Below are 24,787 nucleotides of genomic sequence, written 5' to 3' on the forward strand. Positions count from 1 at the left end.
CATTGGTTCTCAACCTGTGGGCCACCCCTCAAATCAGCTATCCTGAGTATAAGATATTTCGATTACAATTCAAAACAGTTGCTGGGCAGTGGTGGTGCACACCTTTAATCCCAGCAAGTGGGAGGCAGAGGCAGGCGGATCTCTGTGAGTTCAAGGCCAGCCTGGTCTATAGAGGGAGTTCCAGGACAGACTCCAAAGCTATACAGAGAAATCCTGTCTCAAAAAACAAACAAACATGGCTGGAGAGATGGCCCAGCAGTTAAGAGCACTGGCTGCTCTTCCAGAGGACCCGGGTTCAATTCCTAGCACCCACATGGCAGCTCAAGACTGTCTTTAATTCCAGTTTCAGGGGATCTGACACCTTCACACCAAGGCACATAAAATAAAGTTTAAAAAATATTAAAAACAACAACAACAACAAAAACCAACCAACCAAATACACAAACAAACAAACAAACAAAAAACCAAAAAAATTCTTAACAGTAGAAAATTATAGTTATGAAGTAGCAACAAAATTATTTTAAGTATTAAAGGGTCACAACATCAGGAAAGTTGAGAGCCACTGGTCTACAGGGACCTAAGTCCCCACAGAGAGGACTGGTTGCATTCACAGCACCTGAGCTCAGAGGGTCCCTGACTGAGCTCTCTGTGGCACAGATACAGAAAGTGAGCACAGAGACAGATGAGGACTTTCACAAGGCTTCACGATGCACTTGACTTAGAAAAACCCAGGTGTCCTAACAGCTTGTGTTCTGCCAACTGCAGACAAGCAAAGGTGTCGATAAGCACAAATTCAGGTCAGTGGTCACCCTGAAGAAAGGCAGGGAGTCACCAGGAGCGTGCCAACTCAAGGTTCCCAGCTATACTAACCAGGTCCATTCCTTAAGCTCAGGTCTGTGGGTAAGGCTTCAGTATTCTTTATCTCTTTAGTGGTTACACACACACACACACACACACACACACACACACACACACACACACACACACATACTTTTTTTTTGGGTTTGACACATTTTATTGTAAATTTATAAAATATGAAAAGAGGCAAAAAAAATTAATTAAATAAGCTCAGAAGCAGAGCCCTTGTCTGGCCTGCATGAGATCCTGGGTCCAATCCCTAGCAACAGGAACAAAACAAAACAAAACAAAACCACATTGCGACATTCCAGGCTCCTCCCCCACCAACAACTATTTGTTGGATCCATTTCCAGGGAAAGGAGACAATCTCTCAAAGATGGAGGAGGAAGGCTCCTAAGACTTGGAAGCTCATGAAATTTACAAGGCTCAGCAGAAGTTCAGGGACCTTAGCAGATTCAGAAAGCCCAGACTGAGACATGGACCATAAGGCTCCAAGATTCTAAAAGCAGTAACAATGGCTGGAGAGAGGCAAGCCTCTCTGGTGGAGATGTCTGCAGGGAGACAGGCATTACTAAGGACACAGCTTTCCAGTGAGTGGGTTTTTTAGTCATGTGGCTATTTTGGGGGTCACCTATGCTCCTGTAAGTAACCTCAATAAACTCACTGGTTTATCAAACTAGATGAGTGGAATGGTGTCTTTGGTTTGTTGTTAGTGCCCTAACTGGGTAAAGTCTGTTCATCTTTCTCTAGGAAAAGTCACAGAATACCGAAAATGATTTGAGGGTAGGCCACATGTTGGGGGGACTGGCTATCTCCCATGTACCGTCCTCCCAGTAGGACCCACTCTTGGGGAGCCGACACCCACCGAAGCCCTTCATGGCTGTGTACAAAGCCTCGGCATCCTGATTTGGATCAAAGTCTGGGAAGTCATGGACGGAGCCTCGGTACATCGAACCCTGTGGAGAGAGAAGCAGAGGGTGAGTTCCGACCTTGGGCCTGGACCCAGGACAGACCGTTAGTTCTGGTTCAGGCTGAGCTCTGTTCCCCAGAGGAGAAAAAAAAACAAAACAAGGTTTGAGGTCACCTGGGAAGGGTGTGGCTGACTCTTCAGAACTATCAGATGCAGCCTGCTCAAAGGACAGTGCCTTTCCTCCAAGGGAGGGCAGCTTGGCCAAGGCTTCCCACCCTTCATCACTTGGCACCACCAGGAGAGGTTAATGTGTGGCTGAGTGGCTGGATGGAAATGAGCCCTGTGAGTGACAAGAGCCCCACCTGCGGTGTGTGTGTGTGTGTGTGTGTGTGTGTGTGTGTGTGTGTGTAGCTGGAGGTCAGAGGTCAATCACAGGTGTTGTTTCTCAGGTGTCACCCCTCCTTATTTTTGTTTGTTTTGAGATAGGGTCTCACTATGTGGCCATTTTTCACAGCATTTTTACAGTTTACCAAGCTTCTTTTCTCCATTAACACAGATATATTAGCCACTGCAGGAGTGTTTAAGGTCTACAACCAAACCATGAGAAGGAACCCCACGGACCCGCCCCTCTTCCCTGCTCCCCTCAGCTGCCAGCTATTCACGGGGACCTAGAGCTGCTCTCAAATTCAATACCAAGATGAGCATTGGTCCTGGGGGCCCAGTAAACTGAGCTGTGCAATGGCATCTGAGGACAAGCTGGCAGGGTCCTTGCAGGCCAGAAGAGGAAGGCAGAGAGCCAGGAGACCTCCGACATCAGATCAAAAGCTGAACGCACAATGGACTGCTTCACGGAGGAGTCAGATGTGGGTCAGCCACACAGTATGGAGAAGTATGGGGTCTGAGGGAACCACCGGGCAAATCCAGGACACCAGGGGCTGTCACTGGGCAGGCGCACAGCACATAATCCGTGCCAGGCCCTGGGCCAAGGGCTAAGGATTCAGAAAAACCAAAGATCTCATTTTGTTGAGCCCCTCGCCCAGTGGCAGAGATGAGCTGTAAATGGTTGTAGTAAACACCTAAGGAGAAAGGTAAGTTACAGAAGAACAGCTAAGCCCAACACCAGCTCCAAAAGGAGACCAGAAATAGTTCTGTGGACGGAGGAGCAGCGGGAGGCTGGGGAGCTCAGTGGGAAACCAAGGAGCCCACAGATTATGCCTCCAAGGAGTGAGACACAGACAGGCAAAACGGGAGTCCTGTCATGGTCCGGTGTCCCCTGGTGGCTCCTACCACAGAATCCAGCCAGACATCTGTCTGCCCTCTGCCTTCGGTCACTGAGCTGACTCTTGAGAGGCATGCATGTGTGGGTGCAGGGCTGCTATTTAAAGTTCTCAAAGGGCAGGTGGCCAGAAAGGGACACGGCCTTCTTCCCGCCATTCGTGAATCCCCTGCAACCTGATCTCAGCCCTGGGCAAAGAAGGAGAAAACAGGCCAGACAGCAGACAGGCGCATGCTGGCCCTACCTCCTGCCTAGACTCCCTCCCCCCTCTTCAGCCCTTCTGAGGGAGGCCTGCCACATTTGCATTTGCACAGTGCCACCCTGGAGAGTCTGATCCAGGGACCTGGGGTCCAGTGTCAGGCCTGACCAGAAGAGGCCCTCAAATCCCTGTTATCGGAAAAATGACAGCGTCCAGCTGGAATTTTACCTCCTAACCATTTGGTGTTTCTCTCTGTATATCCTAGTCTAGCAATGTCAAAAAAGAATGGCCATCAGCTTCTAGGGTGGAGAAAAAGGGGGCAGAGGGGACCAGGATGTCTGCTTTGCAAAGGGCCTTAAAGACTTTTAGTCTAACCTTCTTGATCCTTTTGGGTTGTTCGCTAGTTTGTTTGACATGAGGTCTCATGTAGCCAAGGCTGGTCTTGAACTCACTATATAGCCAAGGCTGACCTTGAACTCCTGATGCACCTGCCTCTGCCACCTGAGTGCTGGGATTACATGTGAGTGACACCACTCAGCTCTTTGACTCTTGACTCCACAAGGACAGGAGCCGTCAGGAATGGGACATGACTGCATAGGAGAATAGTGGATCCCCACATCTAGCACAGGCTTAGCAATGGAGACCAGAGAGGCTTGCTAAATGTAACTGAGTTGAATGAAGGAATGAAGAGGTTCTCTTCTGAGGTGAAGAATGCTAAAGAGGGAGACAGGTGGAGGGTGGGGTGAGGGTGTGGGGAGGAAAGCAGTTGGACTCCTTAGCATGGATTCCTAGACCCATGGCTCAGCATTGGAGATGCTGGGACCAGCACTGGAATGTCCAACTTTGAAATAGCTTTCTGGGAGCCGGGTCCTCTGGGGTCTGTCTATCCGGGTCAGCCAGCTGCTGCCATGACTCATGATGTTTTCCTCTCCACCTGCCTGAGCCCACATGTCTAACATCTCTCTAGATCCAATCTCCTTGCCACTGATCCTGGGGCTCACTTGGAGAAAAAAGGCAATGCACCTTCAAATTTCAAAGACCCAAAATAGAGAGGACAAGTGACATGTGACCAGCCAGCATGTCAGAGGCCTGACTGGGAAGGGGAAAGATGGCTCTTTCTAGCACACCCAGCTTTCACCCTCCCTGCCGATGCCAGGATGGTGTGGCGGGTCATAAGGGAAGGACTGACCATCACATAGCCTAGGGCTTCTTCCTCAGCTAATGACACCCACCTGCCTCTCCTTGAAGACAAACATGGAGTTACTGTACTGCACTGTCTGCCTCCCCTGCTGGGATGGCAGCTTCTGGAGACCTGTTTCCTCTCTGTGCCAAGGTGACCCACTTTCAAGCTATAAGCAGGCATCAGTGCCCCACCATGCCTAGACCCCAACACACAGATTCTCATTTCCAAGGAAACCAGAGCCACCCACTCATCCATCTGTTATTCATCCACCTATCTACCCACCAATCCACCATTTGCCCATTTATGCTACAGTCTATCTTTCCATCCATTTAACTGTCTGTTTATCTGTCCATACATCTATCAATCTGTCCATCTGCCATTCCATCTACCTACCAAGCTACCCATGTATCTTCATGCCCATCCATCCATCCACCCAACTATCCATCCATCCATCTCTCAATGAGAACCTACTATGTGCTAAGCCCAGGAACCTGTAAGAACTCACAGCTGGCAGGGAACCACATGGTAGATGCAGCCACAATCCAGTCAGCTAAGAGTAGCACAGGGCTGGACCAGAAACCCTGTGAAGGCCGGGACTGCATCTATCTTGCTCACTGAGGTATCCCAGCCCCCAGCACAGGACCTAGGACATCTAGGCACACCTTGGTATTTGCTTCAGAAATAGACGAGTGAATTACTGAGAATACATCCTGAGCAGATTAGAGCTGACTTCCTGGAGATGATGTCTGAGTTCCTGTGAGTTCTACAGGATGAGGAACAGCGGCCCTCCACCCTGGGGAGAGAGGCTGTGGAAATTACCACACAGAGGAGACATGGCAGAGGCCTGGGAGACAGTGAGAACATTGGGGAAGGGAAGCCCAGGTTACAGGGCTTAGGAGCCGATGCCCAGAGTCTGTCAACTTGTGTGGGGTACAATGAGACTGAAGCAGGAGATGGGGTCGCCGTGTCAGGGAGAGTACAGTCCTATTGGCTACCCTGGGCATGCCACCTAAGTCAGGGCCTAGGCAAAGCAAGGCTCCTGCACCTGGCATTGCTGTCTCTGCTCATTCAACAGAGATGCTCCTCATGATACTGTTTCTGGGGTTTTGCATTTTTTTTTTCCGGGAAGCTTAACCGTGGAACCCATCTTCTGTGTAGGTTAAAAGCAGTCAAGCAGCAGCAGCCATTTCAAACTTTCTCAAGGTCAATAGCAGGGATGCCTTAGCTTCTTTTCTGTCACTGTGATCAAATACCCTGAACAGAAGCTACTTAAGGGAGAAGGGGCTTATTTTGGTGCAGTCCATCATGATGGAGAAGCTGGGGTGGCAGCTGGCCGTGCTCCTTACACTGTCGAGAAGCGGAGAACAATAAATGCTTGTGCTTAGCTCATTTTCTCCTTTTCATACAGTCTAGGACCCCAGCCTAGGGAATGGTGCTACCCATAGCGGGTAAGTCTTCCTACCTCAATGAACTTAATTAGGGTAATCCTCCAGAGCTGGGCACGGTGGCATACCCCCTTAATCCCAGCACTTGGGAGGCAAAGGCAAGCAGACCTCTGTCTGTCCAAGGCTAGCCTGGTCTAAAAAGTGAGTTCAGGCCAGCCAGGGCTACATAGCAAGACTCTCAATTAAAAAGGGGGAGGCGGGGAGAGAATCCTTCCCTAGGCATGCCAAGAGGACCATTTCCCTAGGTGGATCTAGAGCACAACAAGCTGACAACTGAGATGAATCATTACAGGGGATGTGTTAGAGGCAGTAAGTGCCAGGATAGATTCTGAGATGGCTCCCAAAAGCTCACAGTCACATACCCAAGGTCTCTATGATCATAGGATTGAAAGCTGCCTGGAGGGGCTGAGTGGAGACAAGAGGCCAATGGCCCGCACAGGCTTGGCCAACGTATTCACGGAAAGACAAACCAAATGGGGATCTAGCTCAGCCTCCCATGCTGCTCTGCACAGTGACGGAGAAGTCTTTTCAGTGCTTGCGTGCTAGCCCCATGATCCAGGATGTCACACGGTCATGGGTACGGCAAGCAGAGCGGGCCTTAGCTCTGGCTGCTAACATAAAGGTATAGAAACATTCCCTCAAACCATCTAGGCCTAGCTCCCACAGGCCATGACTCGCCCCATTGTGGAAGTTTATATTCCTAAATGCCACGTGTGCAGCGGCCCAGGCCACCTGTCATCAGCCTGTCCCACCCCGTGCAGATAGGATTCTGGATGCAGATACTCAAGGTGGAGGGAGTGGGTTGAAAGCTTTCCACCCTGAAATATTTAGCAGACCCTGTTGCCAGGTGGTGAGCAGCCTGGGCCCTGGGGCTCCAGCTTGTGAGGCCCCACCCCAGCTACTACAGGTGTCCTGGGACTCATAGAACACAGATAAACATTACCTAGACAGATGACTGTCTGCACGGGCACTCTAGAGTGCGCACGCGCGCGCGCGCGCGCGCGCGCGCGCGCGCACACACACACACGAAGAGGGAAGCAGCAACAGCTCCTGGAGCTTTGCCCACAACAATGAACACTCTTCCCCGACCGGCCTGATCAGAAAGGCTGTGGGACAAAGCACGCTCCTCAGGGGTGTGGAGGGAAGCTGGGCAAGAGCTATTTTGAGGGTCTGCCTTGTATCATATAAACATGACTCTGCATGAGGGATGAGAAAAGAAATTGGCTCCCAATTTGGCCAGGGGGTAAGAGGCCTGCTTTGTGATCAGAAGTTCCAGAGATGGATTAAGCAACAAAAGGGGGTCAGCTGGGGATCCCTCAGCTCATCCTGCCCTTCCAATGCCAGGTTTGCACTGTAAGGGTAGCCAACTGTGACCTCTCTCAGGCAAACCCTAATACAGAGGAAGCCCTCACACCACCCTTAGCCACACAGGAGAGAATGTTCCATTTGGTCTCAAATTCTATCCCCCAACAGAGTGGTCAGACAGTGTGAAAGACCGAGGTTAGAGTCTTCCTGGCCAGGAAAATTTAACCCCAGTGGGTATGACATGGAAAACACCTCTTCAGGGCATAAGCAACCTCACTGTGGTGTCTGTCTAGTTGCCCATCTCCCTTCCTGGGGCCACACAGTTCCGGTGGGGTCAGTTCAACTTCCCACTCCAAAAAGCATGTCACCCAGGCCCAGCCAACAAGAATAAAACCTGGAACCACTGGAAATAAGTTTTGTATCTGGGTCTATGAAGACAGGAGAATGGAAGCCTGGAAGTACATGATGCCCATCCTAGGCAACGAAGGACCTCTCAGGAATGAAGCAATCTAGAAAAAGCTGCCCACAGAAGCAGAATCCTCACTCCATCATCTAAGCTCTTAGATCCAGCCAGTCCCGAAGCCCTGCACTTCCCAGGACTTGAGCCAAGTCACATCCTTGTGTACTAGGGATATTGTGTATCATCACTGGTGACTTGCATATGGAGAGCTGTGAGTTTGGAATCACCTCTATTCCTTTGGGGCTGAAAGTACCAGGGATTATCTGAAGATACCAGGGGTTAGCTGAGGGTACCAAGGGTTAGCTGAAGATAGCAGAGCTTAGCTGAAGGTACCTGACTTAGCTGAGGGTACCTGGGACTCTGGCTTATTGATACTGGGGTTCCCAGACCTAAGGGCAGGATGTTGAGGAAGAGTGACCCTTACCTGGACTGTTTTGGCCATGGTGTCGGGTTCTGCAGCAAAAAACGCTGTGGAGAGAGAAAGAGAATTTGAGAGACCACCCTAGTACTCTGTAACTCTCCATTCTGGCTCCTTGTTTTCCATTCTGTTGGTCTCATGTCCGGAGACCTGGTGGAGCCAGGAACTTTGCTTTTCAGGTGACAGTGGCTGGACTAGATAGTGCACAGTCAGTCACAGCAGGGTGGGAAAGGGACCTGGAGGAGAAGGGAGGCTGGGTAAGACCACTGACCTAACACTGATCCAGGCCCTGCTGTGTGCCTATTATCTGCCCTTATCTTTTCAGCAATCCTTACAGGCAACAGGTGCCCTTTGTAAGAGAGGGGAGACCACCCAGGCGGTGGTGGCACATGTCTTTAATTCCAGCACTCAGGAGGCAGAGGCAGGCAGATCTCTGTGAGTTCCAGGCCAGCCTGGTCTACAGAGCGAGTTCCAGGACAGCCAGGGCAACACAGAGAAACCCTGTCTCAAATAAAACAAACCAAACCCAAAAAACGAGAGAGAGAGAGAGAGAGAGAGAGAGAGAGAGAGAGAGAGAGAGAGAGAGAGAGAGAGCGAGAGAGAGAGAGCACAAAAGCAGGGGTGGGGGAGGGGGAGAACAAGGCTGAGTACCACATTTGGTCCCAAATCAAGACACTTAGAATTCCAGAATCCAGAGCCCCTGTGTTCCCTCTTTCCAAGTCACTGAGAATGGCTTCCCAACCAGGTCTTCTCGAAGCAAGACTTCCCAGGTGTCTCCCTGAGGACATCATGTCAGCTTGAGTATGTTGCATTCACCCACCATCCACCCCAGCCAGCAGTGCTCTGAATCCTGAGACCACAGCAGGACATACTCAAGACTAGACAGTCCCGTTTTCATGGGTCCCAGGGATAAATGCACCCACATGGATTACAACAAGCACCTGGAGGAAAGACAGTGTGCGGGACCAGAGGTGACAGGATGTAACCCTGGGTGGCCAGTCAGAGGTCTCAAACAGATGCCTGGGTATGAGGCAACACAGAGCTCCATGTGACTGAGGTGGCAGCAGACAGAAGGACGGTGACGGGATGGTCTGAGCCAGTACCTGAGGCCGCTGTGAAAACTTGGCTTTACTCTGATGGAACAAGGCCATCACCACTGTGAGAGACTTGAGCAAATGGGAGGAAATATCTTACTGAAACTGGGTGAGGATGATGGGCTGGAGGTGTCCGGGACAAGAGCCACAATGAGGGACACATTGTAGAAAGAGGGACACAGGTGTACTGCCTATAAATAAATGAAAAGGGGAAGCGAATCGGGTGCAGAGCTGAGCTGAGCTCACAAGCGCTCAGCAGAAAGGCTGGAGATGCAAGTTAAGCAATCAGGAACCACGACGGAGGGCCAGGACACGCCACGAAGGGCGGCTGGTACACGAAGGCTGACTGCCTTAAAACAGCTCCATACTGCTTCGTAAGAGGAAAAATAACTTACTTGCAAGGAATGAACTAGAAAAGAGGATGGAACCATGGAGACATGCAACTCTGCAGTCTCCAGCCCTACACATCCCCCAACTTAGAAGACCTCTCCCCTGACACTTATGAGCTGTGTGGCCGAGGGCTTAGGGCTCATTTCCAAGTTCAAGGTTACGCTAAGCACAAACTGCCTGGGAGGGCTGCTGGGGGATGGGGCCTGAATTACTTCCAGCACAGAGCGGACATATCGGGGTGGTGGTATTCACTGAAGCGGTGGGATGTTGGGTTCAGGGCTTTATCAGTTTGCCCCCATGTTGCCACGGCCGGAGTACTGCAGTCAGCAAGGGTCAGTCATCTGATGAAGCTGGGGGTGGAGGAGACAGAGATCTGCCTGCAATTGAAGCTCAGCTACAGGAAACCCTGCTGTTGCCCTAGCAACCGGGGGCCCCTTGGTAAAAATGTGCAGCTCTCACCAGGAAATGGAAACCTCACATGAGAAGGGGTGACTTCTAGGATTGGGCCCAGAACCAGCTCTGGGGTTTCTCCAAATCTGGAGACTTGAGGGGCCAGCGGGTGAAGGAATGAACCCCCAAACTGCCAGAGAGCCAGGGGGGTGAAAGAGGCCCCGGAAGTGACCTGTCACTTGAAGGCTGAGGTACTTTCCTTTGGCCTTCTTGCTGGAAACTTCAGCAGCTGGCTGACGCCCAGGCCCATCTGGACGAGAGCCCCCTTTCCACAAAGAGCCGGCTCCAAGGAGGGGCCCTCATGCCTTTGGGGAAAACTCCAAGGGCAGTTTCTGTGGGCCCGTTGAGGGCCTGCCTCCTGGGTATGTGGAAAGTGAGTTGTCTTTGATAACTTAAGGTTCAGATTGCAGTTCAGAGGGTCAAGCCGGTCCCTTCCCACAGGAAAGCTCAAGGTCGAAGCACAGCAGCTTGCTGCCTGAGCACGGGGGGGGGGGGGGGGGGGGGGGGGGGGGGGGCCCTCCCATGACAACCTACACCACACTGCCTCAGACTGGCCGAGCAGCCACCGGCCCAGGATCCTAGCGGAGGCCTGAACCATCTGTCCTCCCAGCCTCTTTCACAATGGCCAGGACTCAGCCAGCAGCCCTGCCTCACAGTCCCAGGTCACAACAAGCTTCCACACAGCTGGAGAGCCCCAGGGTATGTGATTCCTGCTAGGTTCCCTCTCCAGGCCTTAATGAAATAAGGTCAATGCACAGCCGCCATCTTTGGGAAGCCCCATAGTCAATATGAACAATTCTCTATATTTCGGTGAGCGGTTTCCACAGCAGAATGCTGGGAAGGCTCTCCCCAGAAGGACTCCTCAGCCCTCCCTCAGTCTGTAAGTTTTACCAACTTGCCTGAAAAAGGTGCTCAAGACTGATTAAAAATGGCTCCTTTCTCCTCAGAAAGAGCCCTAAGTCTCTTTCATCTGACCACCCAATTGGATCATTCCAGAAAACTCCTCCTCCTAGGCAGTGACCTGGATGGTTTTTTCCTGGGTGGTCATCACCACTACCTTGAGGTGTAGGTAGCTTGTGACCATTGTGAATTTTTGGGAGTGGGGGATGGGCAGAGTCCTACTGCCCAACCTAGAGGATGGGACAGGGTCACTGTGTCCCCTGAGTGCTGACTTACATAAGTTATTTAAACTGAGTCTCAGTTTGCGCATCTGCAAAGGCATATTGGAATTCCAATGTGAACTATGACACAACAGATGAAAAATGCTTAGCAAGACTGTCTGGCACACAGAAAAAAAAAAAGCAATAAATGATCCTTTCTATTAGGATAAGTTTGACATGGCAATAAATGAAGGCTTTGAAGTCAAGATCCCCAAGTTCAAATCCTGATACTGCAAACACCTAGTTCAGGACTTTGAACCGGGTGTGTTACTTCTCTCTGCTTCAGTTTAGACATTTCCCACTTAGAAATGGGAAATTTGTAAGGTTTTCTTAGGATATTGCAAGATAGTACACAAGAAACCACCCTTTCTGTGGGGCACTAAAATAGCCTACCTGAAAGTAATTAAAAGTCGTTTTTTAGATGTATTTATGTGTGTGACTGTTTTGCCTGTACGTATGGGTGTGCGCCACATTGTGTATCTGGTGCTTCCAGAGGTCAGAAGAGGGCATCAGAACCCTGAAACTGGAGTTCCAGACAGCTGAGAGCCACCGTTGGATGCTGGGTCCCCTGCAAGAACAACAAGTGCCCTTGACCACTGAGCCACCTCTCTAGGCCTGCAAAAGCAACTTTTAAAATATTTCTTTTTATTATTTATGCTTATGTGTGTATGTCTGTCTGGATGAACGCATGCCACACATGAGCAGGTGTGTATGGAGAAGGAGTTAGATTTCCATAGGGCTGGAGTTATAACAGTTGTGAGTGAAAGGTCCTGGGTGCTGGGAACCAGACTTGGGTCTTCTGGAAGAGTCGCAAGCGCTCTTAACCACAGAGCCATCTCTCTGGCTTCAGGTTGTTTGTTTGTTTGTTTGTTTGTTTAGCTCAGTTTTGTTTTGCTTTTATTGAGACGGGGTCTCTTGTATGCCAGGCTATCCTTGAACTTACTATGTATCCTCAGATGACTAATAAGGGGATCCTCAAGCTTCTACCTCCCAAGTGCTAGGATTGCATGTGTGCATCACTGCACCCAGTTTATACAGTGCTGGAGACTGGGCACCTGCCAGCATTCTACCAACTGAGCCACACCCACGGCCAACCAAATGTATTTCCGTGGCATATGTCAAGTCGGCCATTCCGAGCAACTGCAGACCTTTGCAGACCTTTGCAGATAGAACATTGGCTCCAAGATGCTGCTTTTTTTTGCAGGAAGCTGTTTACTTCTGCTCACATCAGTAGACAGTGTGTGCAGGCAGAGGTATTTCTCATACCCGCTTTTCTGCACAGGAAAGATCTTGTCTACAGGAGGACACTGGAGGTCTGATTGGCCCAGATGGAAATGACCACAGGTCACCCTGACCTGACACATTTCATCTGCATTATAGGCCTGGGCCACTTCTTTTCCCCTAGAAGCCCAACCCTATCCATTTGTTTACTTCACTGAAGGGCTCCATCATCTGGCCCCACATTTTGATTTGGTTGTTTTGAGACAGGGCCTGACTATATGGTTCAGGCTGGTCTGGAACAGGATAACCTCCCCTCTGTAATCCTCTACTGTGTGCTAGGATTACAGATGTGCACCCACCCGAGGCAGGCTCCCTTGCCTCTCTTTGAGTGCCTGATGTTAGCACCCATGCATATGAATACATGAACAGAGGTACATGGTTACAGTTTCCCCTCCTAAACTGTATAATTTCAGTTCATTTCAAAGATTATTTGAAAATAATCAAAACTAGCAGGTAGAGCCAGGAGTAGTGGCGTACGTCTTTAGTCCCAGAACTGGCGAGGCAGAGACATGTGGATCTCTGTAAGTTCAAGGCCAGTCTGGTGCGTGTAGTTAGTTCCAGGACAGCCAGGGCTACACAGTGTGATCCTGTCTCAAAACAAACAAAACTTGGCCAGTAAGACAGTTTCACAGGTAAAGGCACTTGCTGTGCAAGTCTGGAGACCTGAGTTTGATTTCTAGATCCACGGAAGGTGGAAAGGGGAAAGCAAACTCCACAGAGTTGTCCTCTGACCTTCACGTGCATCTCTCTCTCTCTCTCTCTCTCTCTCTCTCTCTCTCTCTCTCTCTCTCTCACACACACACACACACACACACACACACACACACACACACACACACACACACACACACAGAGCACCAATAATAAATTATCTTTTTAAATGATGGAAACTTTGCAACAGCCCTCCATCTAGCTGGGTGACAGAGGACTTGAAGGGATAGACCCAGTCTCCCTCCCATAGTGCCTTTCAAGGCCAGGTCTCTTGGCTCAGCATTCAAGGCCCTCGGCTACCCTTCATGGCTTCTGTCCACTCCTCTGCCTAAGCCAGGAATGTCCACCACTATCATTTTTCTACCCAACCTTCTGGAACCTAGACCAGTGTTTCTCCATTCTAGCTTTATGAATACAACCTGAAGACTTTTTTTTCCCCCCTTCCAGATGACCAAAGGCCAACCCTAGAGATTGACTTAACACTTCAGGGCCATAGCAGCCAACAAAGTTGAGAACCAACTGACTGGTCTCACTTGTTACCTCAACTGGGGAGCCACGGAGATTTCCCCTCCTTGGAATCCCCACAGGTTCCACATCACTCTCCCTTGACTGGCTTGTCGAGGATTTGCCATTCTGTGTAGCTGGAGGTCACTGGCCCTGAACGCACTGTGGGGAAGAATTAAAAACAAAAAACAAAAAACAAACAAACAAACAAAAAAAACCCTATCTTCAAAGAAAACCTTCCTGGGTTTTCTATCTTATCTGATTCTAGTTTTCTGTCTTCAGGCTCTTTATAGCTCAGTGAGTTGTAGGTGACTAATGTTCATACATAGCAATTCTAATAACTTGCACATTCCACTGTCTCTCCCTTCCCCCTTGGGTGGAAACACCAGTTTTGCCTCTGAGTACATATTCCTTTCAATATGAAGGTGGCTATTGATTCCATTTTGAGCTGGCTACTAATAACCGCTTGGACTAGTTCATTGATTATAAGTAGAATAAAACCGTGAGCGAAAGATCATTTTTATTTTACTGCATGTGACTCATGGCTTGGCCTTTTTCGGGGACTTTACCGCACAGCTATTGTGCCTGCTGTAACCCTCCCGCCGGGGATGGCGTTTCCTAAAGGTTGTCTTGCATGAAGAGGCTAAGAAAACAATTCTTCCAGGATGCTTTTCCTCAAAAGCATAGAACCCCCCCCACTCTGCTCACAAGGAAACTAAATCCAAGGTATCTCCTGGCATCCCTTTATCTGGAGTCTGTCTGTCTGTCTCCTTTGCTTTGGCTGAAAGTACAGAGCTAAGTACTGTCCTGAACCTTTCCTCTGGAGTCACCTTAGATTCCCAAAGAACAAAACTCCGCAGAACCCATCTCCCTGTAAAAGAGGACAGTCATTCTGTGAGGGCAAGCTGCACCCAGCAAAAGTGGTCTGTCCGCCAGTAGGAACCAGATTGAGCTCCTAAAGCAAGGACATTGATAACGACAGAGATGAGAGATAAGAACCGCCCAGAAGGACCAGATGGAGATAACGAAGGCCAGGCCACATCGGGACCAGGATTAGTTGACTGTGCTCATCTCCTGCCCCACTTTTTTCTCTATGAAGGCTCATGTCAGTGTCCTAAAAATGGGCTTGGTGATCAGCCTCCCTCTGTTCGGTCTTCTTCCCAGCTTGGTCACATTGAATAAACTTCCTTTGAATATTCCCCCCCACCACCACCACCATTACTGGTCTCTAACTGGTTTATTGGGACCAGGTGGCTGAGCCTTGTCAGTTAGGGCTGCAGAAGCCCGGGTTTACAGGATAAAAACTCCAGTTACAACCACGAGAGGTTTCTTTAGTGGCACCCTTGAGAAGTCACAGGGGGAAAAAAATGGAACCATTGAACCAAATTGCTTTGTCCCCAGGCTGTGGCCAGGGGAAATGACCTGAGAAGTTGGGTAATTTTGTCCAAGTCCATAGAGAAAATTACTGATTAACTGGGACTCATGAGAATGCAAAACAACAAACCTACCAGCACCTAGACTCACTGGTGGGAGCTGGGGTAAGGGCAGAAAATGGGATAGCCAAGGTTCCCGTGCCCGTGGCACTGGCAGCCTAATACTGAAGTCTGCCCAGTAACTACAGAGGAAAAAACTGAGCACTGATTATGATAAACTTTTTAATTTTTTTCAGGGACGGGGCACACATGTGCCATGGGATAGCTTATGAGGGTTGGTTCTTTCCTTCTTCCATGTGGGTCCTGGGGCTCGAACTCAGGTCCTCAGGCTCGGTGGCAGGAGCCTTTACCTGCTAAGCAGTCACTTCCCCACCCTTCAATCTGCTTTTAAAATAATATAGAAAAAGTACATGTTGGAGGCTGGGATGTAGCTCAGCTGGTAGAGTACCTGTCCAGCATGCACAAGGCCTTGGGTTTGATCCCTAGCAACGCATACACCAGGCATGATAACATACACAAGCAATCCTAGCATGTGGGAGGTGGAGGCCGGAGGATTAGAAATTCATCATCAGCTATATAACAAGTTCAAGGCCGGCCTGGGCTACATGAGACCCTGTCTCAAAAACAATCATTTTAATAACAGAGTCTGAGAATTTTCTGTACCCCAGAAAGGTCTGGTGCCTCCTGGGGTAAGTCTACTGTACTTTGAAGGGTTTGGTTTTCAAAACTCCTGTCAGACTGGGTATGCAGTTTAGTGTAGACTATTCATCTAGCATGTGTAAGTCCTTGGGTTCTAGTCCTACCGCTTAGAAAAGATAAATCTGGAAAATTCCTTCTCTTTTTCTTAAGGGCTCCCTCCAGGCGGAAGGAGCAGCTCTCAGTCCCAGCTGATGCAGCTGATAGAGCACCCTCCCTTGCCCTTCCCCCTACGCCAGACGCTCAGGTTTCTTCGAGAGCAGTGCCTTCCAACTCCCGACCGACCAACCGTCATTGATCCCTAGCTGGACAGGGCCCCAGGCATTCATCAGGCTGCCCCAGGATCAGAAATCCCCTGATTGTGGGTTTGAATCCCGGGTGAGGTCACTTCGTGAATGATAAAGTCTAGGACTCACAGGAGTCAGGTGTCCTGAGGTCAAAGCTCCAAGGTGCTGTTTAGAAGCCGCGTGGTGGGAAGGACCTGAGTTCAAATCCCCAAAACACCTGAGTTCAAATCCCCAAAACACAGGTAAAGCCCGGCACAGTAGCCAATTCTACCATCCTACTGCACGATGGGAGGCAGAGACAAGAGGATCCTTGATAGCTCACGGGCCAGCAGCAAACAAAAAGAGAGACCTTGTCAAATATAAAAAGTGGGGGTAAAAACAGCTGCGCGTGATGGCTCAGCATATGTGAGGAGCCTTTTGACTTGAGTTCCACCCAGGACTCACAACATAGAAGGAGAGGACCAACTTCCGGAAAGATGTCCTCTGATCTCCACATGTATACCATGGCACGAATGTACATATACAAATAAATAAATACAGGTAAATAATAACATTTAAAATGTAACTCTCATAAAGGTTATGGCTAAAGTATAAAGAATAAAGACAAATTGAGGGTTTTTTTTTTGTTGTTGTTTGTTTGTTTGTTTTAAAGACAGGGACTCTCTCCGTAGCAGGCCAGATACATATGATAATACACACAAGCTCAGAGATCCAACTGCCTCTGCCTCTGCTGGAATTAAAGCAAAGGCATTGATTGCCTACCACACTTGGTGAGAATGAAGACAAGATGAGTGTGCACAAGAGGACCTTGCACAGAAAGTTTGCGCATAGGAAGTGTGTGCAAGGGGGGGCCTCCTGTACCCAACTTACTATGCAGCTCAGAGTGACCTTGAACTTTGAACTTCCAGATTTTGCAGCCCCCACCTCCGAGTGCTGGGGTTGCAGACACACACAGTTTATGTCTCCCTGGGGAAGGAACCAGGGCTTCCCCTATGTAGGGGAACCTATTTCTAGCCACTTCTTTACATTTGAGGGTGAGAGTGTCTCTATCTCTTAACGGTCGGATAGCAGGCATCTAACAAGGGGTCCCCGCGTCCACTCAGCCGGAGGGGTTCCATCAGTGACAAAGACTTGAAGGAGCCTCGGGATGCCAGTCCTGAGAAAGAGGAACCTGAGGCTCAGGTAGCCTCCCGAGGACCACACCCTTCTGAGGTTACCACAGCAACACTAGCTTCTCTACACAGAGCACTCTACAGTTTACAAGGCACTTTCGCATCTGTAGGCGCGATACCACATGGAGGTATCAGTCCTCCTTTTACAGATGGGGCCATCTGGGCTCATAGAACCCAGAAGCTCACACAGCTCTGCAGGGCCAGCCTCCGTGGGGGCTTCTCAGTCCTCCAGGAGAGGAATCCTCCAAATGCAAATGGAATGCAGCATGTAAATAGCAGAGGCTGGAGTCCAAGCCAAGGAGCAGCAAGCTAGGATACATTTCCCCTCCACCCCATATGGGGAATCTGTGGAGACCACATCCTCAGCTTTGACCCCACCCAGGAAGTCTCTTGAAGAAGCTGGCTAGGGGTACCCCTGAATGGCACTGTCAAGAGCCATCACCCAGGCCCAACACATCTTACCAGCTGGAGGCTTGGGTACAGGTCTCCTCCTCAAGGGAGGAAGGAATCAAGGTGGGGAGGTGCCCAGCTGGTGGGTGGCGGGGCAGAGGTAAGGCGGGGCGGGGCCTGGCGTGCAGGACTCCTCTGGGAGCTGCAGTGCAGATGTATGTATGGTCTCTGGCAGCTATCCAGTGCTGCAGTCCCCCACTCCCAGCCCCACCCCCACCCCCACCCCCACCCCCACCCCAGCATCTCCACTCTCGGGGCAAACCCGTGTTCTGTCCAGCGACAGCTGCATCCCCTGCCCAGAAACAGCAAATAGGTTCGGTATCCCAGCAGAGGGAGGCGAATGAACAAAAGGACAGGAAGTAGAGGGACATGGTGAGCGACAGTCACAGCTGCAAGGGGACTGCAAGGCTTTCTCTTTCCTCCATGCCCGGCCACACCCAACTCCCAAATCTCAGAGCAGTTGAATGGGCCAAGGGGGGGCGGGTGCCGCCGGAAGTAGCAGCCTCCTCAGCAGACTGCTATGGGGAACAAGGGCCCAGAGAGAAAAGAGGCCCCATCCAAAGGGCCTCAGGCAAGCCGCAGCCCATGGACATGAGAGAGGGCCGTCCAGGGTCTTCTGCAGGACTCAAGGCCTGAAGCCAGAACAGCAGGGTGTATGAGGGGCAGAAACGGTTGCAGACGAGACAAGAAGGCTTCAGAGTCAGGCTGTCTTGTCTGGGGGTGGGGACAGCAGCGTCAAGATAGGATCCACGCAGGAGAGGAAGGCAGATTCTCAGGGGACACCAGGAGCCCTTACAAACCCAGGAGCCATATGCCCAAATTTGGAAGTGTCTGGGAAGACCCACCAGAGTTTAGACAAAAGGAGGGGGGGGGGAGGGAGGAAGCAGAGGCCAGATTCATTCTCCTAACGGAGCTTTTCACCGCCCACACCTGTACCAGCAGCCAGATCAACCCACTTTCCCAGCGACTGCTTACCTAGAAAGAGGGGTTTATCCGCACCTGGGAGAGGGAGCTCAGAGAGGGAAAAAGACCGGCTCAAGGACACACTGCAAGTTGGTGGTAGGGTCTGGGTTCGAGGTCATTAGAAAGCATCTAAGGCCCTGGAGCTTTGGGAAGGCACAGGGGTTGGCTTAGGAGAAGCAGAAGAAAGAGCGGGGCCTCTGCATGTCGCTAAGGGCCTCCGTGGCTCCCCGACAGGTAAGCAGCTGCGCGGGGGGCGGGGGGCGGACCATCAGAACCCTAGGGATGGACAGCTGGGCCTTCCTCGGTGGGCATCAGGGAGCTTCTCTCCGCGACCACTCAATAAGCCGTCTGGTGCTCAGCAGAGGATTCAATTCCTCAAGCTCTCAAAGTTGGGCAACAACTCACAGCCTCCCCCAGACCCGCGTCCCCAGTCTTCCCAAGTTTTTCCACTCGTGAAGTTAAGGCGATCAGGCGTCCGGGGACTTGGACCACACCCGCGGCGGGCCCGGGGCTCCACCAGCTCCCCTCCCCCTCGGGGGCGCTGTCACCCCACGCCTGTACCTCGGGTTCCCTCCAGGGACACACCCAACCGCGACTCTCCCGGAGGGGCCTCACCCCGGCAGAGACCCAGCCAGATGCCCGTCCCGGGTCCTTGCAGCCCTAGACTCTGTGCCCTGCAACGACTCTGCACACTCACCGTGCGGGGGAGGCCTTGGGTCAGAGCGGACAGACAGGCGCAGCTCGAAGCCCGTTAGCCTAGCAGCAGCCGCAGCGCAGACTGGGCACACCGTGGCAGGGGACACGTGGCGTGCTGGGGCCAATCGGGTTCGCTTGCTGCCCGCCCCGCCCCGGCCCGCCCCACCCCGGGTGCTTCACTTTTGGAGTCAGGGTGTCACCAGCTGCAGGGGAAGGGCGTGGGGGAGGGCGCTCTCCCCGGGAACCTGCTGCCTCCTACCTGGGGCGGTTGAGACCCCAGACCTGACGCCTCCAGAGCGAAGGGGACTTGGCAAATCAGAATTAGAAGTCAAGCAAAGGTCCTGTTCTGGACACTTTCTCCCGCATTCCTGCCCCACCGAAGCTTTGTTGAGAAACAGAAAAGAGAGGCTTGTCAGAATCGAAGTGGAGACCTTCCCGGACTGATCAGATTTCACGCCTTCCGGCACTATCGGGTCACAGGCACAGTCACCTCCCTTGCGGGGAAGGAAAGCCCAGAGGAGACAGTGCCTCGCCCGCCCGGGTCATTTAGCTTGCAGATTGTGGTGTTGGAAATCGAACTTAGGGCAGGTGGCTTCAGGGGGATTCCTTGGCCTTAGGGAGTGCATTCTGGACGAAGAGGGTCCATCTAGGAAATCAGAACATGTGGTCTAGGTCTGTGTGGAGAAGCCACAATCTCTGGGAGTCCCTAGGAAACAGATGGCCCGGCTTTGACAGAGATGGCTCCCTGCTTGGTGGCCACAGAGTGGACAGCAAACTGTTGTTTGTCAACAGGTTCTTCTCCGAGCTTCTTCAAAGCGTCATCCTCAGGGGCCAGTGAGCTGGCTCAGCAGGCAAAGGTGCTTGCTGCCAAACCTGAGTTGGGTCCCTGAGACTCACGTGTTGTACATTTTTCCTAGCTCTGATAAAGAAATAAAACGCAATTTTTAAAGTTTAAAAAATATTATCCTCAGAATCTGTCACTAGTTCAGAGGCTTGTAAGCCTCTAACAAGGTCTGATTGAAAATGTGTTCTCTGTCTGTCTGTTTCCCCCAGTGAACATGTATTGAGTGCTTGCTGAATACTAGAGCTAAGAGAGCAGTGGGCTCAGCAGCCCTGCCCCACCCTCAGGGACCTTCCAGGAGGTTTTGATTGGTTTTCTGGGAAGCCTGGGGCTAAGGCGGAGGAAGTATGTGAGGTGAAGCCATTTGGGCAGTCTAACCTTTGGAATGGGAATGGCAGAATTAGAACTTTTGAGAAAAGTGAGCTCAAGTGGGAAACGTTATCAGCCGAGCCTGTGTCCCAGCACTGAGAGGCTGAAGCAGGACAAGCAAGAGGATCAGGAGTTCAAGGTCATCATCGGCTTCATATCAACTTCAAGGCCAGCCTCTGTCTCAAAAACTTACTAAACTGGGGGCTGTGGCTCAGTGTGTAGTGCATGGCAGGCACGAAGCCCTGGGTTGGATTTCCAGCACCACATAAAACTGGATTTAGTGGTGTACACCTCTAATCCCAGTACTTAGAAGGATCAGAAGTTCAAGGCTATCCTTAACCACATGGCTGTTCAAGGACTGGGCTACTTGAGACTCACAGAAAACCAAATAAATAAATGTAAAGAAGAAAATGAGAGAAGAGGGGGAAGAAGACAGAAGAGGGCTGGCCCTGCCGAGATGGGGGTCAGTCATCTTGCACAGTCATAGCTGCCGTCATTTACTGAGCATTCTTCTTGAGTCACGCTATTGTATACTCCCACCCCCTCCCCCCATTTTAAATTCATGTGTTTGTATGTACAGGTGTGTGCATGCACTCACCTTTGAGCACAAGTGCCATAGCATCCATGTAGAAGTCAGAGGACAACTTGCAGGGCTGGGTTATTTATCTCTCAGGTTCATGCAGGTCTCAAGAACAGCACTCAGGTTGACAGGTTTGGGGGCAAGCTCCTTTACCTGCTGAGCCATCCTGCCATCCGTGTACACCTTTTTAATGATAATGTCATATCTAATCTCAACAATTCATTGGTTGGATATTCATATTTATTTATTCATCACCTACTATGTGCCCGGCCCTGTTTCAGAAGCATTATGACTAAAATAAGATCTCTGCTGTCACAGTCTGCGTCCCAGCCTGGAGGAGATGGATACTTTATAGCAGTGACAACATGTGAGCCAGGGACAAAAGAGGGGGAAAAAACAGGTGACATGTGCTGGGGGACAGATGTAGCTCTTAGTCGGGTGTTTAGCAAAGGCAAAATCGGAGAGGTCTGAGGAAGACTCGGAGGAGATGACGTCAGCAGAACCGAGCAGACCTGTTGGAAACAGTAGTGGGAACGGCACTACCGTGCCTGGAGACCAGAAGGGGTCCAGGGTGCGGCGCCAGCAAGAGGCAGAGGTAGAGGGAGGATCAACTCGCACAGGGCCTGGAGTCCTTGTGGGGGGGCTGTTGCAGGGTGTGGGGTAAGGGCGGGGTGAGGGCTTAGTGCATCCACAGCTGTGTACATGACCTATCTGACTCCGGGCCATTTCTTGACTACGAAAAGCCAGGAGACCTTCTTAGCAGTCACGCCCATCTCTCCTGATCCCGTCCCTGACAACCACCGATTTGCTCTCTCCTGCTCAGCCCTCCCCCCCCCTTCGCTTCCTCTCTCCTCCCCCATTTTTGGTCTTTTGAGACAAGGTCTCCTGTGTTTGAGGCTGGCCACGAACTCCTCTTGTAGCTGAGAATGACCTTGAACTCATCATCCACCAGCTTCTCCCTCCCAAGTGCTCCTGTTACAATTGTGAGCTTCCACACCTCCCACCCCCACCTCTACAGATTTGATTTTTCTGTCCCTATGGATTCTTTTGCCCACTTAATATAAAGGAAACAAGACACACACAGCCTTTGGTCTGGCCTCCTTTGGCCACCTACATGGTGGCATCTGTCAGTACTTCCTTGTGACGGTGAATAATATTCTGCTGTGGGAGTCTGCTGAAGTTTGCTTTTCAGTTCTTTGGCTGGTGGGATTTAACTCATTTCAACTCTCTGGCTATTATATTGGGCCACTATTAACAGCGGGGACACTTGAATGCCAGTGTGTGGGTTCCCTCATGTGTTTACCTAGAAGTGAGACCAATGTGGCTGTATGATAATACGGCTCCTCTCCTTGCAGCACTGGGCAGTGAAGGCAGGACCTTATGTGTGCTAGGCGACACTCTCCCATTGAACTACACCCCTCCATGTTGAGCTTGCTCAGGAGGCCCATCTGATATTCCCATAGCAACACACAGTGTTCAGGACTGTTCAGATTTCTCCACATCTTTGCCAATGTGTGTGTGTGTGTGTGTGTGTGTGTGTGTGTGTGTGTGTGTGTGTGTGTGTGTGTGTGGTCTCGAGCGTGCTTTGCTGGGGATAGGACCATGGGCCTGGTTACCTGTTAGTTAATTACTCCTAGTTAGAACTCCAGCCTGAGACCTGCCTTTATTCAGGTGTTTGTCATTTGACAGGGGCTCCTGTAGCCCAGGCTGGCCTTCAGTTTGCAATGTAGTTGAGGATGACCTTGAACTCCAGATCTGCTTCCACTCCTGAGTGCTGGGATTACTGGCTTTCATCTGCACTGCCATGCTTCGTTTCTGTGGACCGGGGGATCTAACCTGGTCTTTGTGCATGTTAGGTAAGCACTCTACCAATTGCTGAGATACACCACCCTTATCCAGGTTTCCCACGGTCTCTATGATCATTCCCATCAGCATACAAATAGGCTCTTATGTCTCCATGGTTAGGCATGCTGGCACAATCCACACCTGCAATTCCAGCATTCAGGAAGTAGGACTGTCAGGAGTTCAAGATCATCCTCAGGTATATAGTGAGTTCAAGGCCAGCCAGGGATACAGGAGACTTTAGAGGGGGTAGGCAATGGATGGAGAAGAGGTAGGGAGGGGTAATGGCTGGAGTGATATTGTAGAGAATGGGATAGAGTGTACAGTCTCACTGCTCAGCCTGGGCTGTCACTATGACCCTGAACTATGACCCTCCTGTATTGGCCTCCCAAACACTGGAATTATAGGTGGGTGTCACCACACCCCGGCAGTACTGATTATATTTCATTGTGATTGACAAATTTGATTTTGTCTTTCGAGACAAAGTTTCCTGTATCTCAGGATGGCTTCAAACTCTGTGTAGCTAAGAATAACCTGGAACGGCTGATCCTGCTGCCTCCACCTCCCCAGTGCTGGATTATGGGCCTGCATGGCCATCGGCTACCATTTAGTATTCCTACCTTGCTGTACTTGTAATCAAAACGATCACTTTTACCTGAAGTCAGCTGAGGAGGCTGAGGCAAGATTAAAAGGCGGTTCCTTTGGCTGCATAGCTGAGGCCTTAAGTCAGGAGCGGAGGCACCCAGTAAGAATGACGGCTAATTACAGTTACCGTTCCTTGGCTGAGTTCATTGTCTGCTTCTTGGACTCAGTCCTGAGAAAACAATCTGAGATACAGGGAAAGCTTTGAGTGTAACACTGTATTTTTTTTCTAAGTATAAAAAGGAAGCCCTTTTTACTGTAAGTAAGCAGGTGTCCCAGCCTCGCAGGCTGATGGAAACAAACCCTGGAAGGAAGCAAGCATCCAGATGGCGGCATCATGCGTTCAGAATTCTCTTGGGGCTCTTCCTCCACAGACTGGCCCGTCCAAAAGGGTCTGCATGGGAGAGGGTAAGATGCCGTGACTCAGACCAGAACAATGCACCGGGATTGGGGATTTTCTTGAACTCTCTGCTCTGGGTTTTAATTTGAACTCTGCTTATAGCAAGAGGCTCTTTGGGCAGAGAAGCAGAAAGTGGACAGATACTGCCACCTGCTGGCCAGTTGCTGGATGGTGGCCCGACAATGCGGTGTCTTCCTGCAGGTTCCCACATGAGGTGGCCCTAGGAATCCTGTCTGATAATAACCTGGAATGCTTTCCAGCAAAAGCCCTCAAGGCCTCTCTCAGGGCCTGCACAAGACTTAAGAATCTTCCAAGGAGCTGGCAGTGGTGGTGCACGCCTTTAATCCCAGCACTCAGGAGGCAGAGGCAGGTGGATCTCTGTGAGTTGGAGGCCAGCCTGGTCTACTAAGCGAGTTCTAGGAAAGGCGCAAAGTTACACAGAGAAACCCTATCTCGAAACCCCCCCCCCCAAAAAAAAGAAAGAATCTTCAAAGGAAAAAAAAAAGGACATGAAGCTGGAGGTGGAGGTGGATCTGGAGCAGTTAGGGGTCAATATGATAAAAATACTTGATATGGAATCCTCAAAGAATTAATAAAAATATAATAATAATAACATCAACAACAACAATAAAGGTTTATTCTCTCCACAATTCCTGACCGTTTGGCATGAAGATTATTTCCTGCTATGGAATCTTGGGATATGAGTACACCCACTTTGGGACAAGGGGTCACTTTAGGGCTGGGATGTGGCTCAGTTGGTAGCCTTGGGTTC

The 24,787-nt window shown here is 50.7% G+C and overlaps 1 protein-coding gene across 2 annotated transcripts in view; it reads right to left on the bottom strand.

Moving 5' to 3' along the window:
• Anxa6 (annexin A6) overlaps positions 1-19,489 on the bottom strand; it is a 49,941-nt gene extending 30,452 nt beyond the window's left edge. Inside the window, exons 1-3 of one of the 2 annotated variants that reach the window (XM_006984874.4) lie at positions 19,343-19,489; positions 8,061-8,104; positions 1,724-1,814 (exon numbers count right to left, since the gene is read on the bottom strand). In XM_006984874.4, coding sequence (XP_006984936.1) covers positions 1,724-1,814; positions 8,061-8,078 — 109 coding nt within the window. In that variant the 5' untranslated portion in view covers positions 8,079-8,104; positions 19,343-19,489. The remainder of the gene's footprint in view (positions 1-1,723; positions 1,815-8,060; positions 8,105-19,342) is intronic. The other variant, XM_006984873.4, reaches the window with a different exon arrangement.
• Between the last annotated feature and the right edge of the window lie 5,298 nt (positions 19,490-24,787).

The sequence above is a fragment of the Peromyscus maniculatus genome, chromosome 8, assembly GCF_049852395.1.
Source record: "Peromyscus maniculatus bairdii isolate BWxNUB_F1_BW_parent chromosome 8, HU_Pman_BW_mat_3.1, whole genome shotgun sequence".
NCBI lineage: Eukaryota > Metazoa > Chordata > Mammalia > Rodentia > Cricetidae > Peromyscus > Peromyscus maniculatus.